The sequence below is a fragment of the Elephantulus edwardii genome, unplaced genomic scaffold (genome assembly GCF_000299155.1).
Source record: "Elephantulus edwardii isolate Elephantulus edwardi_28Jun2011 unplaced genomic scaffold, EleEdw1.0 scaffold00004, whole genome shotgun sequence".
Lineage (NCBI taxonomy): Eukaryota > Metazoa > Chordata > Mammalia > Macroscelidea > Macroscelididae > Elephantulus > Elephantulus edwardii.
Window position 1 is genome coordinate 10,398,315 of NW_006399754.1, and position 13,305 is coordinate 10,411,619.

At 40.2% G+C, this 13,305-nt stretch overlaps 1 protein-coding gene across 1 annotated transcript in view; it reads right to left on the reverse strand.

The window, feature by feature from the left end:
* RNF17 (ring finger protein 17) overlaps positions 1-13,305 on the reverse strand; it is a 145,817-nt gene that overhangs the window by 6,279 nt on the left and 126,233 nt on the right. The window contains exons 30-33 of the mRNA XM_006879553.1: positions 11,919-11,975; positions 8,946-9,062; positions 6,916-7,084; positions 4,647-4,782 (exon numbers count right to left, since the gene is read on the reverse strand). Of these exons, the coding sequence (XP_006879615.1) occupies positions 4,647-4,782; positions 6,916-7,084; positions 8,946-9,062; positions 11,919-11,975 (479 nt within the window). The remainder of the gene's footprint in view (positions 1-4,646; positions 4,783-6,915; positions 7,085-8,945; positions 9,063-11,918; positions 11,976-13,305) is intronic.

Here is a 13,305-nt window from a genome sequence, read left to right on the forward strand (position 1 = left end):
AAAAAAAGAACAGGATTCTTCTATAGAATCTTTTATCAAAATGCTCACTGATGATAGCTGGGCAGCATCCAGTTATTCTAGTCTCACGGCAAATGCGACATTAAGTGACACATTTCAAATCCTCCTCTTACTCGTGAATCCTTTCTCTTTCTCCTTGCCAGTAAAGACTAATTGTGTCTTGGCTGCTGCTTGCAAACTCTTTAGACCACAGACACTACAAGAACAGACACTGAATGGCAAGAATAGAAGGTAGAACAGAAGCACTGAAGAGGTCCTTAGGCCAGTTAACCCCATGAACCCAGGGCACTCACCCTCCATCCAAACCCCATGAGATGTTTGCATGGACTTAAGCAGTCTCGTTATGTGTGTCTCTGAGTCAGAACTGACTCTCCTGAGGGTTTTCAGACATAGTAAATAGCACTGGAGGACACTGGCCATCTTTCGGCTGGTGGGTTCAAGCTGTTTACAGTCAGGACTTCAGAGCAACTCCTTAACTCTAGGCCATCAGGGACTTTTATTTTTGTGGCTCTAAGTATATCATACCACTTTGCTAATTCATTTTTCAATTGCAATAGTTGGTAACCCTAGCTCAGCTCAGTGTGATTTGCCATTATTATTATGAAGCCACTCATTATCTTCTCCACCATCTGACCATCAATAAACCCTGGTCTATATACATCTGCTTGTTCTGTCCTCCTAGAACATTTTTTTCTTTCGTGATTGAACCATTTCACTCAAGGACTTGAATGTCTTCAAGCTCTTCATCTCTCCAACTGTATCCCAACCTGTTTACCCATTTCTCGGCTTCTGGGTATTCAGACTGTTTCTGTCTATTTTGAGTAGTGCTGCGATAAACACGGTGTCCAGGTGCTTTCCCATCTGTAGGTGTGGAACTCCTGTGGTTCTACTTTAAAAAACGTAGGCATTTTAGAAAGTCTGTGCTTTTATGACATTTTTATTACATATAATCCATTGTTAAATGTTAGGACAGGAAGAACTGTGTGCTTGCCTCTTCCTCTAAGTATGTTATGGTTTTAACTGTCATATTTTAGGTTATTAATCTATTTTAATATGGTGTGAGGGATGGACTCCATTTTTCTACATAGAGGAATCCAATACTCCCAGCCGCAGCTGTGGGCTCAAATATGAGGACAGCACAGTATAGGACACTGTTCAGATCTGCTCAAAGCATTGCTTTAAGTCATACTCAAACCAACGGTGCTAACAACAATCTACCCTCCATCAAATGAACTCACTTCTCACACATCAGTTGACAGATGTGTGGGTTTCCTGTCGGACTCTCTATTCTACAGGCTGATGTATCATAGTGTCAGTACCTGGTGGTCTTGATTACCGTGGCTCTAGACTGAAAATGAAGCCCACTGCTGTGTGGATTCCGACGTAGGATGATAACCTTCACTGTGTTCCGGAGGCTCTAAATCGTTATGCAGAGAGACGCCCTATGTTTCTCCCTCAGCCAGCTGGTGGATCCGAACTGCTCATCTCTCAGTAGTGTGTGCCCCACACCTAACACACTACACCAAGAAGTGTGCATCTTCCTTCTCCCTCCAACACTGCTTTACTACCTGGGGCGGCTTCCTGCCCACCCATATAAAGTGGAGGATAGGTTTTTCTGGTTTTGAAAAGATGGATGTTTTGAATAATACTGACATCTTACAATGTTAAGTGTTCTAATTCATGACCATTTATAGAAACTTAATCTTTCACGTGTTGCAGAGTTTCATCATCTCAGACCCTCACATTCTTGGCCAGAATTATCCTTTGGTATTTTATTCTGGTAGATATTACTGGAAAGGGCATTACTTCCCTAATTTATCTTCCAATTTCTCATTTTTGGTATACTGACAACTAAGTTATTTCTGTGCAAAGTAGAAAATAAGTCTACTAGGAAGTGACACAAATGCCCAGTAAACACACACACATGCTTCTCACCTTCATGAACAGTGTTCCTAGATGTCATCAAAGCAGTTCTCTCTCACAGTGACCCTTTTGTACATCAGAACGAAACCATGCCCAGAAAACTTAATCAAGCTCATACAAAGCTGTACCCAAACCAAGTGAGCATTGTCCAGTCAGAGGGCAGGCACACTCTGTGGTTTAAAATCAAGAAAGAGGTGAGGAAACCCATTTCCTTACGTGTGGGATTTTTTTTGCCATCTGAATATCCTGCCTGGTGGATCTTTCCCTATCTCTTGCCTGTTTTGTAACTGGGTTATCAGTCTTCTTCTTTTGTAGGCCCTGTAATAAATATATATATTTACACTGTAAATGTTAGTCTCTTATCTGAGATGCCATGCCAAGTATTTTTATCCAGTCTGTGGGCTTTTCAAACTACTGGAAAAAAAAGCCGTTGATGCCCACAGGTATCTGATTGTTAGGTGTCAATCATCATTTTATCCTGCCCTGTGCCTTTTTGGCTGTTTACAAGTCTATTCATGCCATAATCTTAGGCTTCTAAATTTGTTCCTATTTCCCCCTTCCCCCACGATGTTCTTTATGGTTTGTGGTTTTCCCCAAGGTCTCTGATCCACTTTGACTTTTTGTGCATCGACCGAGACATGGATCCTGTTTCAGTTTTCTGCAGGCAGATGTCCAGTTTTGCCAGCACTATAAAAATAAGGAATGCTTCTTGAACTTGTAAATCACCCTTAGGAGGGGCCAGGCTAATCTCTGTATCGTCCTAACTTTCGTATATGCCAAAGCAAGTACTAAAATTCCTGACAACTTCAATCTTTTCTCCAGTTAACTGCTTGTTCGATGTGTTTTATGTCATCGTGTACGCCATACTGAAGGCTGTATTCTTTGATCTACAAGAAATGCTTCATTTTCAGCAACCAAAGTAATAGGTATGGAAATGCAAATCAAGACCACAATGATAATGCATTACAAGCATGCACAAAGTCAACTCAGTGCCATCAGAAAAACATCACCGCTGACACTCCAGTAGTTTTTCAGAAGTTATAAACTACACAGGAAGAGAATACTTTTCTTCCTCAGAGCAGCTGGTGGATTCGAACTGCCCACCTCTGGGCCTAGAGCTCACCTCATAACAAACTTTACTGCTGTTAGGGGTGGTCGAGTACATATCAGAAGCCTGTTCTGTCCTGTGCCATCCTCATCACTGCTAACAGCCTTCAGGCCACTGCTGCCAATCCATCCTGCTGACAGTCTTCTCCTTTGCTGATCCTCCACCCTGCTGAGCCATGCTGGCCCTTTTCAAGGAAGAGCCCTTCCTGACAACAGGCCTGAAGTGTATGGAATGAAGCTTCCCCATCCTTGCCTCCAAGGAGCACTCCGGCTGCACTTCCTCTGACACATTCTTTGTGCAGTCCACAGGATCTTCAGTACGATGCTCCACCACCACAACGCAGAGGCATCCATGACTCCTCTGTCTTTATTCACTGTCCAGCTCTCAGAGGCACAGTAAGTGACTGAAGACGACCACGGTCTGAATCAAGTGCACCCTAGTCTTGAGACTGACATCATTGCTCCTTCGTATTTTGAAGAGGTCCTTGACAGACTTACCTAGTAGCAATCCATCTTTTGATTTCTTGACGGCTGGTAACACGGTGTTGATTTTGGAGTCATGTAAGGTGAAATTTCAAACTTTTCTCCATCTATCACGATGTAGCCTATTAGCCCACTGGTGAATAATTTTTGTCTTTGTGATGTGACGATGTAATCCATATTGGAAGTGTAGTCTTGGATCTTTTGCAGCCAGTATGGCAAGTGTGTCTTTCTTCCCTGCTTTTAGGATGAATCTTCCTCCAATCCTGATGGCACATTCTTCTTCATAAAGTCCAGTTTCTCAAATGATTTGCTCAATGTACAGATAAAATAAATATAGACAAAGGCTACAGCCCCCAAGCACACCTTTCTTGATTTCAAACCATGCAGTGTTCTCTTGCTCTTGTTCAGACACCTACCAGAATGGCTATAATCAATACGAGGGGAAAAAACCTTTTGAGGAGGATGTGAGAAATTGGAACCTTGAAATACTGCTGGTGGATATAGAAAATGGTAAAGGTATTTTGGAAAACCAGTACGACAGGTCTTCAAAATACTAAATATAAGAGTTAGTGTTATGACTCAGCATGCCACTTATAGATATGCTCCCAAGAAAAACAAAAACATTTTCTCAAATACTGGTGCTTGTGTGTTCATAATGACATTATTCACAAATAGTAAAAATGGAGACAACCCAAATATTCACCAAATGAGGAACAGATCAAATATCATACATCCTCTCTTTTGAGTATTATCCCACAATGAAAAGAAATGAAGTGCTAACACAAGCTACAGTGTGGATGAACCTTGTGAGTTTATAATAAAAAAGCATGGCAAAGCTCAATCTATGTGGTTTGCAGGGATGAAGATGTGGCGATGACTGGACCATTTATTAATATAAGAAAAAACAATGAATTGTACTCTTTTTAAGAAAAGGCGATTTGTGACATATAAACTGTATCTTCATTAAAAATTTCCTTAGATCTTGACAAATCCCTAATACAAATAGATTAAAATAATTTTAAATTCTTTTAGGAAAAGGAAAAAAGAATGATTAAACAATAAATGAAAACTAAGAATCATCCTCATTCAAGTGAAAGAATGTTCTTTTTCTTTACCTGTTTGTTGTTAGCTTTTCCGTTGATCCATAATCAACAAACTGGACCAAAACAGCCAGAGGATTAAATTCTTTAATGGCCACAATCTTTGCTCTGTACCATAAGCCGTCACTGTATTCTGCAAGACAAGGCATATCTGGGTGCAGGAAAATGGGAGGGAAAAATATTAACTTTTTCTTTCTTTAAAAATTCGGGAAGCTCAGCTACCTAACATGCAGAATTAAGTTTCATAAACCTTGCTTCTTTTTAAGTTAATTCTTAAGAATTAAGCGAAGAGAAACACTTCTTCATTCCCCTTCTCTGAGTTCCTATTTCTTCTACCAGTCATGGCTTAGACCTGCTATCTTTAAAAACCTGCCGATCTTTTAGTCTAAGTCATCATCTTTTTGAAAAGGGTAATGAAATGAGTTCCCTTCTTCCTGAATTCAATTTTGTCTAACTCATTCTGTTAGGTCACAAGAATTATAAATTATAAATAAATTAACTGACATTACTCTCCTGTTGAACTCTTAACCACCTAGAATATAAAATCCTTAGCTCTGCAATTTACAAGGTCCTGCATAGTTGCCTCCAATTTCAACTACATAGACTCTTCTGCCTTCTAGAATATCCTGCTCAGGCAGCCCTTTTCTGTATGAGACACAGCTATTCTCTCAAATCTCGGCTCTAACAAGACCTTTTATAAAGTCTGGTCTTCCTCCTGATTCTATGACATTATGCACACACCTTTATGACTAGCTGCCTCATTCATACTCGACTGGCAAGGCTCTGCTAAGCCACTGGTTTCCTGACTACCGACTTACAGTCGTATTAACATAATACTTGGCAAAAACATAGAACACATTTTCTAATGAGTGGCAGGCTTCCGTCAAGCTGCAGGAAAACGAGTATGTACTCTGCTTCACTTGTAAATTTCTGAGTAGATGGGTTATGTGTGTTTCTGACATCACACTACTTCCACCTCTCCTTATACTCATGCCATCATATTCTATATAATGTCCACAAAAAACACAGTAATAAGCAGCATTTAAAAACTGTGACTTTACTGTAGAAATGGTTTCATTTACAATTATTTTTATTAGAAGTATAAACATGAATGTTTTCCATATAGAGAGGTCATCATCCAGAGTAGAAAATTTCATTTAGTAGAGCTATTCTGCATAGTAACTATCTGAATGCATACCTTCCACTTTTCATTATTTGCAGCTTTAAGACATGACTATAGTTTATCTCTTCAAAATAGAATGTAAACAATAAATTTACTTAACAAAGTAAGTGCAAGCGACTCGAAGGCACATAGCAACAACAACAACAAAGTGAAGACGGAATTGTTTTATTCAGGCTTTTAACTTCCAAAAACTAAATTTACAAAACCCACACTCATTCATAGTAAGTTTCTTCTTTCATTCATTCAACATACTGGTGAGGATCTCCTTGTGCTAGGTGCCCTTCTAACTGCTGGGGACTGAAAGCCACATACAGAGCCTCTGACTATAATGCCAGTTAGAAAGGAAAGTAAGAGGGACAGAGAAAACAAGGCGAGGGGGAGACCTGAGAGACCTTCCATAAGGAGGTAAGCGCTCAGCAGAGCCTAGGCTACTGGAAGACACTCTAGGGGGAAGGACTCTGGAAGAGGGAACAGTAAGTGCTTTTAATCGGCCAGGAGGAGGCGACAACCAATTACAATCACACTAAGAACCCTCAGGTAAGACAGTAAGCCCTTTTCCCTTTGCTAAAATATCCTTCAATGTATACAAAAGGTCAAGACTAAATGGGACTCTATAACATGGATAAAAACGTATGGAAGCCACTCTATTTCGACAAGAAACACACAATCAACTAGATATATTTTAAGTAGAAATACATGAAATGAATTGGAACAAAAAAAAAATTATACTGAATAGGATATCATTTGAACTGGCTCACCCACACCCCCTCCCCATAAAAACCCTAAAATGATCCATTTAGATGGCTTCTAAGGAAATTTACCATTACTAAGGTTTGAATTACCACTCTGAAAATTTGAGCTACTAGCAAAACATTAACTTTAGAAAAGAATGTTTTTGCATTCAGATCTCCAATGCAGCATGCTTGTGTGGTGAGTTCGAGGGCCCTAAGCCAGCAGTTTCTCAGTTCACTTTACTTAACCCACATATGAGGAAGACATCACCTACAGGGTGTTGTGAGCATTTAGAGAGACTATGAATGTAAAGTATGATAAAACTATCAGTTAACATGATAATAAGTCACTTAAAAAAAGAAAGTGTACCTGTCCTAAAATCTGTCAGAGGAAGAGCTGTCTCCACATTTTCATTAAACCTTTGGAGTGCTTCATCGAGGCTCCCAGATTCCGACCCCCAGCTGACTCCACTGTCATCTGTGTCTCTCTGCTGGTTAAACTGATTAGAAGTGTCCACACAGTCAAGGCAAATATAGACCTACATGGAGGAAAGGAAGGAAAACGCAAATCTTGTGATTTCTCATACTCGTTCATACAGACAAAATCAATATGGCAGAGCCTCCAACAATGGTTCCCAGTGGTCTTCCCCTCTTGATGTTTGTATCACAGTTTCCTTCCCACATTGCACCGTTAATCTCTTTGACCAAAGGAATATGACAGAGGTATGCTACTGCAGAGAAGAGATAGGAGAGAAAACGTGGCCTGTACTTCTGAGGCACCCTCTCAGACTGTTCAGTCAGCAAAGTACACAGTCTATGAGCAGGGAGGAACTGAGTCTGGCCAACAGCCATGCCAATAAATCTTCTTACAAGTTGGTTCAGTAACTCTTGCCAACACTGATTCCACACTAAAGTATTTAATTATGCTGCTCCTGGACTCCTGACCCTCATTTACTTTAAGCTGCTAAATTTGGAGTTATCTATTGTGCCGAATAATGTTGTTATTGTTGTGTTGTGGAGTCGCTTGCAACTCATGGCAACCCTACGCACAACAGCCCTGAATCCTGCTCTATCCTGAGCCAGCTTTACTGTCCCTGACACCTCCCCCCAACCCCAGTCACTGTATCAATCCATCTCATTGATGGTCTCCCTCTTTCTCTGTCCCTCCACCCTCCCAAGCATGATGTCTGTCTCTAAGGACTGGTCTCTCCTGGCAACATGCCCAAAGTATGTTAGACGAAGCTTCAGAATCCTTGTCTCCAATGAGCAGCCTGGCAACATCCTCTCTAGGACGAGCCTGTTTGTTCTCCTAGCAGTCCATGTGTATTCAATACTGTTCTCCAGCACCACAGCTCAAAGGCATCAATTCTGTATCATCCCTAGTCATTGTCCAGCTCTCTGACGCACAGAAAGCAATTGTGAAGATTATGGCTTGAATCAGGCACACCTTAATCTCCAGACTGATGTCGTTGCTCTTCAGTACTCTGAAGAGGTCTGTGACAGCTGACTTTCCCAATGCAATTCATCCCTTGATTTCCTGGCTGCTGGTACCAAGAATGCTGATTGGGAAGCCAAGCAAACTGAAGCTGTCAACAATCTCAATCTCTTCACTGTCTATCATAATGCTGCCAGTTGGCCCAGTGGTGAGAATCTTTGTCTTCTTGATGTTGAGCTTCAATAATGGGCTTGAGCATCTCATGAAGAGTGAGGAGGGGGCAGGAAGGGGCAAGCTTCAGCCACGCCATTCACAGTGGGGCATATTCTACTCAGTGGTCCCTAGCAACGCCTATGCACACCAGCTGCCACTGAGCTGATTCCAGCATAAGGTGACCTTCCACAGGGTTTCTGGAAGGATTTATGGGAGGAGACTGTCCATGTTTGTCTCCTGGAGCTCCTGGTAGAGTCGAACTGCTGGTTCTTCAGTGAGCAGTCTGACAACCAACGACCTACCCCACCAGTGCTTCCCGCTTACTACACGTATTAGGTGCTAGTCAGTCTAGGTTCTGGGGATGAACATCTTCATGAAGTGACAGTCTAGTGGCACACAGTATCAGAAGGTGGTAAGTGGTATGAGAAAACGGCCGTGTAAATGGCATCTACAGTTCAATGTGTCGGGTAGGGAGGGGAGCGAAACCTTAAGATTACATAAGCATGAACAGTTCCAGCTGGTAAAAATCTACACATCTAACAATTAAAGCAACATCCCCGTGGGAGACACCTGATGAAAACAACAGATGCCTTATTCAGTGCAAGTACCTAGAAAGCAAGTTATATGGTGGGACAACCCAAAAGTCACTGATTTTCAATCATTTAAAGTCATGAAGATGGACAAGAGAGGCAAGTCTAGAGTTTAAGACTGCTTGTAATTTTAACTACCAACTAAGTATTCAGATTACATACTTCATTAGGTGAGACAACGTGCTTCACGTGAACAGCATAGAGCTCCTCCGGGGGAGGCAACGATAAAGACAAATACGGTGGTAAAATCGGAGTCTCCCTTTCAGACGACAGCAGTGCCTAAAATATCACAAACAGATTCACAATGAAAATTTTCAAATTTCAGAATAACAATTACAGTAATACTGTGCATTATAAAAATTAACCATGGTGCAGGGTACCTCTCTGAAATACTGAGTATTACAAAATTATTTTACAGAAGGATCAGAATGTGATGACTAAACAAGCGTTTGTATTCTCTCATCTTCCAATCTGAAAGAAGATAAAGAGAATAACTATATCTATTTACACATGTGTGTGCGCAGACATAGATGCGTTGGTGTCTGTACCACAGATTTTATTCCGACAGCGAACCTATCATGACTGAGGAGAACTGCTCGACTGAGTTTCACGGGAGAGCAAAATGCCAGATCCTTCCTTCCTTGAAGCCATTGGTGGGCTCAAGCTGCCAACCTTCTGGTTACGAGGTTAGCATTTCACTACTGTGCTACTTCTTGTTGTGAATCTGAACTGACTCGTAGGTGACCCTCTGGCGGGTTTTCAGAGGCAGCTAATTGCACGTGAAGAGACTGCCCATCCTTTTCCTGCCGAGCAGCTGGCGGCTACCAGGCTCCTTATATTTATGTATATTGTTATGTGCCGTTGAGTTGCCCTAAACTCAACCAGCCCAGTGATGAGAATCGTTGTTTTTATTTGGAAGATGGGCAACAAATTGTCAACAGTGATATGCTGCTGCTGCATGTGACTAGGGTGTTGGAGACGCTAAATAGGGGCAATGAAAATCAGTGTGAAATATCAGTAACAAAAAAGCTGCCATTTTAACCATTTCTCTTTTTTTACCTTTTCATTATTTTTTTAAGCTTTATTTTTTTAAATAATTTTAATGAGTATTTACAGAGATTTTGGATTTCCATTCATTCATTGCTGCACTTCTCTCCCTGCCCAGCCCTCCCCTCCCCCCAGTTTTAACCATTTCTAAGTGTACAAAATTAGTAACATTAATTACCATGTTTTGCAACCATTGCCTCTAGCAGAAACAAAAGTAATAGTTTTTATTTGAGCAAGATCATCTCATTTTTCTCTTCCCCTGGTAATTCGTAATATATTTTATCTCATATCTTTTTATATCTTATATCTCTTATATTTGCATCTTCCTATTCGGGTTCTCTCATATCAGTAGTATCATATGTCTCCTGATCTCCTGACTGCTGGTACCAAGTGTGCTGACTATTGACCCAAATGAGATGGAGTCACAGACAGTTTATTTCGCCATCTATCATGTTGTTGTCTACTGACCCAGTGGTGAAAATTTTTGTTTCTTGATGTTGAGATGTAATCCATATTGAAGGATGTACTCTTTGATCTTTAATCATTCCAAACTGGTAACAAGAAAGCAAAAAGAACAAACCACAAAATATCCTAGAAATAAACCTAGCAAATAATTCTCACCTCAAAGTGGCACTTACTACTGAACAATTTGTTACACATAAGCAACTTTAAAACATGTTTTGTCATCACAGGAAGAAGTATTACATATAAGACAGAAAGCTTTTATCTAGCAAAACTCTTATATCCTACATGAAAAGCATAAGTGACAATCTATCAAAACTCTTAGATTCTACATGAAAAGTTTAAGTGACAAAAGAAACATGCATAAATTGGACTTTATAAAAATGAAAACCACATATGCTTCAATGCACAAAAAGTTAAAGTGGAAAGATGGTCCACAGAATGGAACAAAATGTTTGTAAACCATGTTTCTGATAAAGAATTTGCATTCAGAATGCATAAAGAACTCTTACAACTCAGTAAGAAGAAAAATAATCCAACAAAAATAGGTAAAGGAATGAAACAGTCTTTTTCAACAAAGGTGACCAGTAACACATGAAAAACAGTAAACACCACAGCATTAGGGAAATCAAAACTACAAGAGTTAACTTTAGGATGGCTATAATCAACAAAACAGAAAGTGAGTTTTTTAAGAATGTGGAAAAACTGGGATCCTGGTACATTCCTAGTGGTAATGGTGTAGCCACTTTGGAAAGTAGTCTGTTTCCTCAGTTACCACATAACTCAAGTTATTCCACTCTGAGGTATAAACCAACAGGGATTAAAACATATGTTCATGTGAAGATTTGTATATGAATTTTTACAGAAGTCATATTCGTATTGGTCATAAAAAAGAAAATAACCCAAATATTTATCCATGAATGAGAAAAATCAATAAAATGTGGTATATTATACCATGGTTTACTCATCAGTTAAAAAGTACTGAAGTACTGGCATATACTATACAACATGAATGAACTGTGAAAATAAAGCTGAGTCAAAGCGGTCAGTCACAAAAGTGATGCCCTGAATGATTTCATTATAAACAGTTAAAAGCAGAACAGTGGCTGCCTGAAGGAGGGTGATGGAGAGTGAATGCTAATGATGCATGTTCTTTTTGGGGTGATGAAAATGTTCTGTAATTATACAGGGACAATGGTTGTACTTTGAAAGTTATGTTATGCTATTTTTTTGTGTGGACTGTCAAATTGGATCTGACTGGTACAGGAGGAGATTGCCCCCTCCTCTAGCAGAGCTTCTGGTGGATTTAAACCGCATAACTCTGGGTTTGCAGTGCAGTTTCTTGCCACTAGGGCCACCACAGCTCCCGGAAAAGTTATTTTATGCTATTAAAACACATCTCAGTAAAAGTGAAATTTAAAAATCACCACCAAAATGCTTCTGATGTTTTATCAGCTGTTTCCGACCCCGTGTTGTGTACAGCTGAGTCGGATCTGACTGCCACAGGAGGACACTGCCCCTCTTTCTCCAGCAGAGCCTCTGGTGGATTTGAACCACGCTCCTTTATCAGCTCTTTCACACTTACGAGGTGTTTAAAGTTTTAAAAATATTTGGGTTGAAACTTACCTCAAAAGTTATCTCCCAATTCTCTTCCTCAAACTTTTTATTATAATCAGTTGGTTTCTGAAATGATATAATATTGATTAATAAACTATCTTAAAACACATATATAATCCCTATAAAAACTTTTTCATGTCCTGTTGACATCCATGGTTCCAACTGTACCTTTTTCGAAAAAATCCAAACCATGGTTACTGAGTCCATTCCAATTCTGTGACTCTGTATGAGAGCGTAGAACTGTCCATGGGGTTGTGAAGGCAGTAACTGTATGGAAGGACACTGCCCCGTCTTTAGCCCATACAGTGGCTAGCGGGTTCAAGTCATCCACTGGCAAGTGCTTCATCACTGTGCCACCAAGCTCCTAACCACAGCAAAACCTAATGTTTGGCATAATCTTAATGTTGTAACTAGAACAATCTTCAGTACTATGCTAAACATAAGCTGAGGTAAGAGAGTAGGTGTTTTAGCTTCTCTTTAGAATATTCACGTCAGAGCAGACAAAGGGGAGAGAGGAACTCTGTAATCTTTATAAACGGGGTTGGTAGACAGAGCAGCTTTTACACAGCAGCGCACATGGACCCCCCGCCCCCCACATACACACACTCACACTTTCCTCTGCTCATGAGGAAAAGGAGGCAGTGAGGACTGAATGTATAAGGTAACACCATAGTTTTAACTTGAGAGAAGAAAGTTATCTTTTCATATTAAGTAGAGAACTCCATGTTTGTTGATTAACATTAAAATGAATTATTTTAAAAACAAGGAAACTAATTTTAGAAAGAAAAAAAAATCTATATATGAAATGTTAAAGATTTTACTTAATAACATGCTATGTATCTATAAAGAATTCACAGTAACTTGCAATGTGAAACCATAATAATAAAGGGATATTGTTGTTATGTGCCGTCAAGTTGCTTGCAACTCACAGTGACCTTATGTACAAATGCTCTGAACCCTGTGGTATCCTAAGCCAACCTTACTGTCTCTGACACATCTACCCTCATTACCCAAGTCACTGAATCAATCCATCTCACTGATGGCTTTCCTCTCTTGCTCCACCCTCCCAAGAATGATGTCCCTTTCCATGGACTGGTCATTCCTTGCCACATGTCCAAAGTATGTCACAGGGCCCTTCAGAATCCTCGCCTCTGAGGAGGAACTTGATTTCACCCTCTCTAGGATGAACCTGTAGCAATTCATGGTATATTAAATACTATTCTCTAGTACCATAATTCAAAGCCATCAATTCTCCTTCTATCTTGATGTTGAGTTTCAATCCATATAGGAGGCTGCAGTCCCTGACCTTCTGCAGCAAGCGCTTCAGGTCCTCCTCAGTTTCAGCAAGCAGGGTTGTGTCATCTGCATAACGGAGATTGTTAATAGACCTTTCACC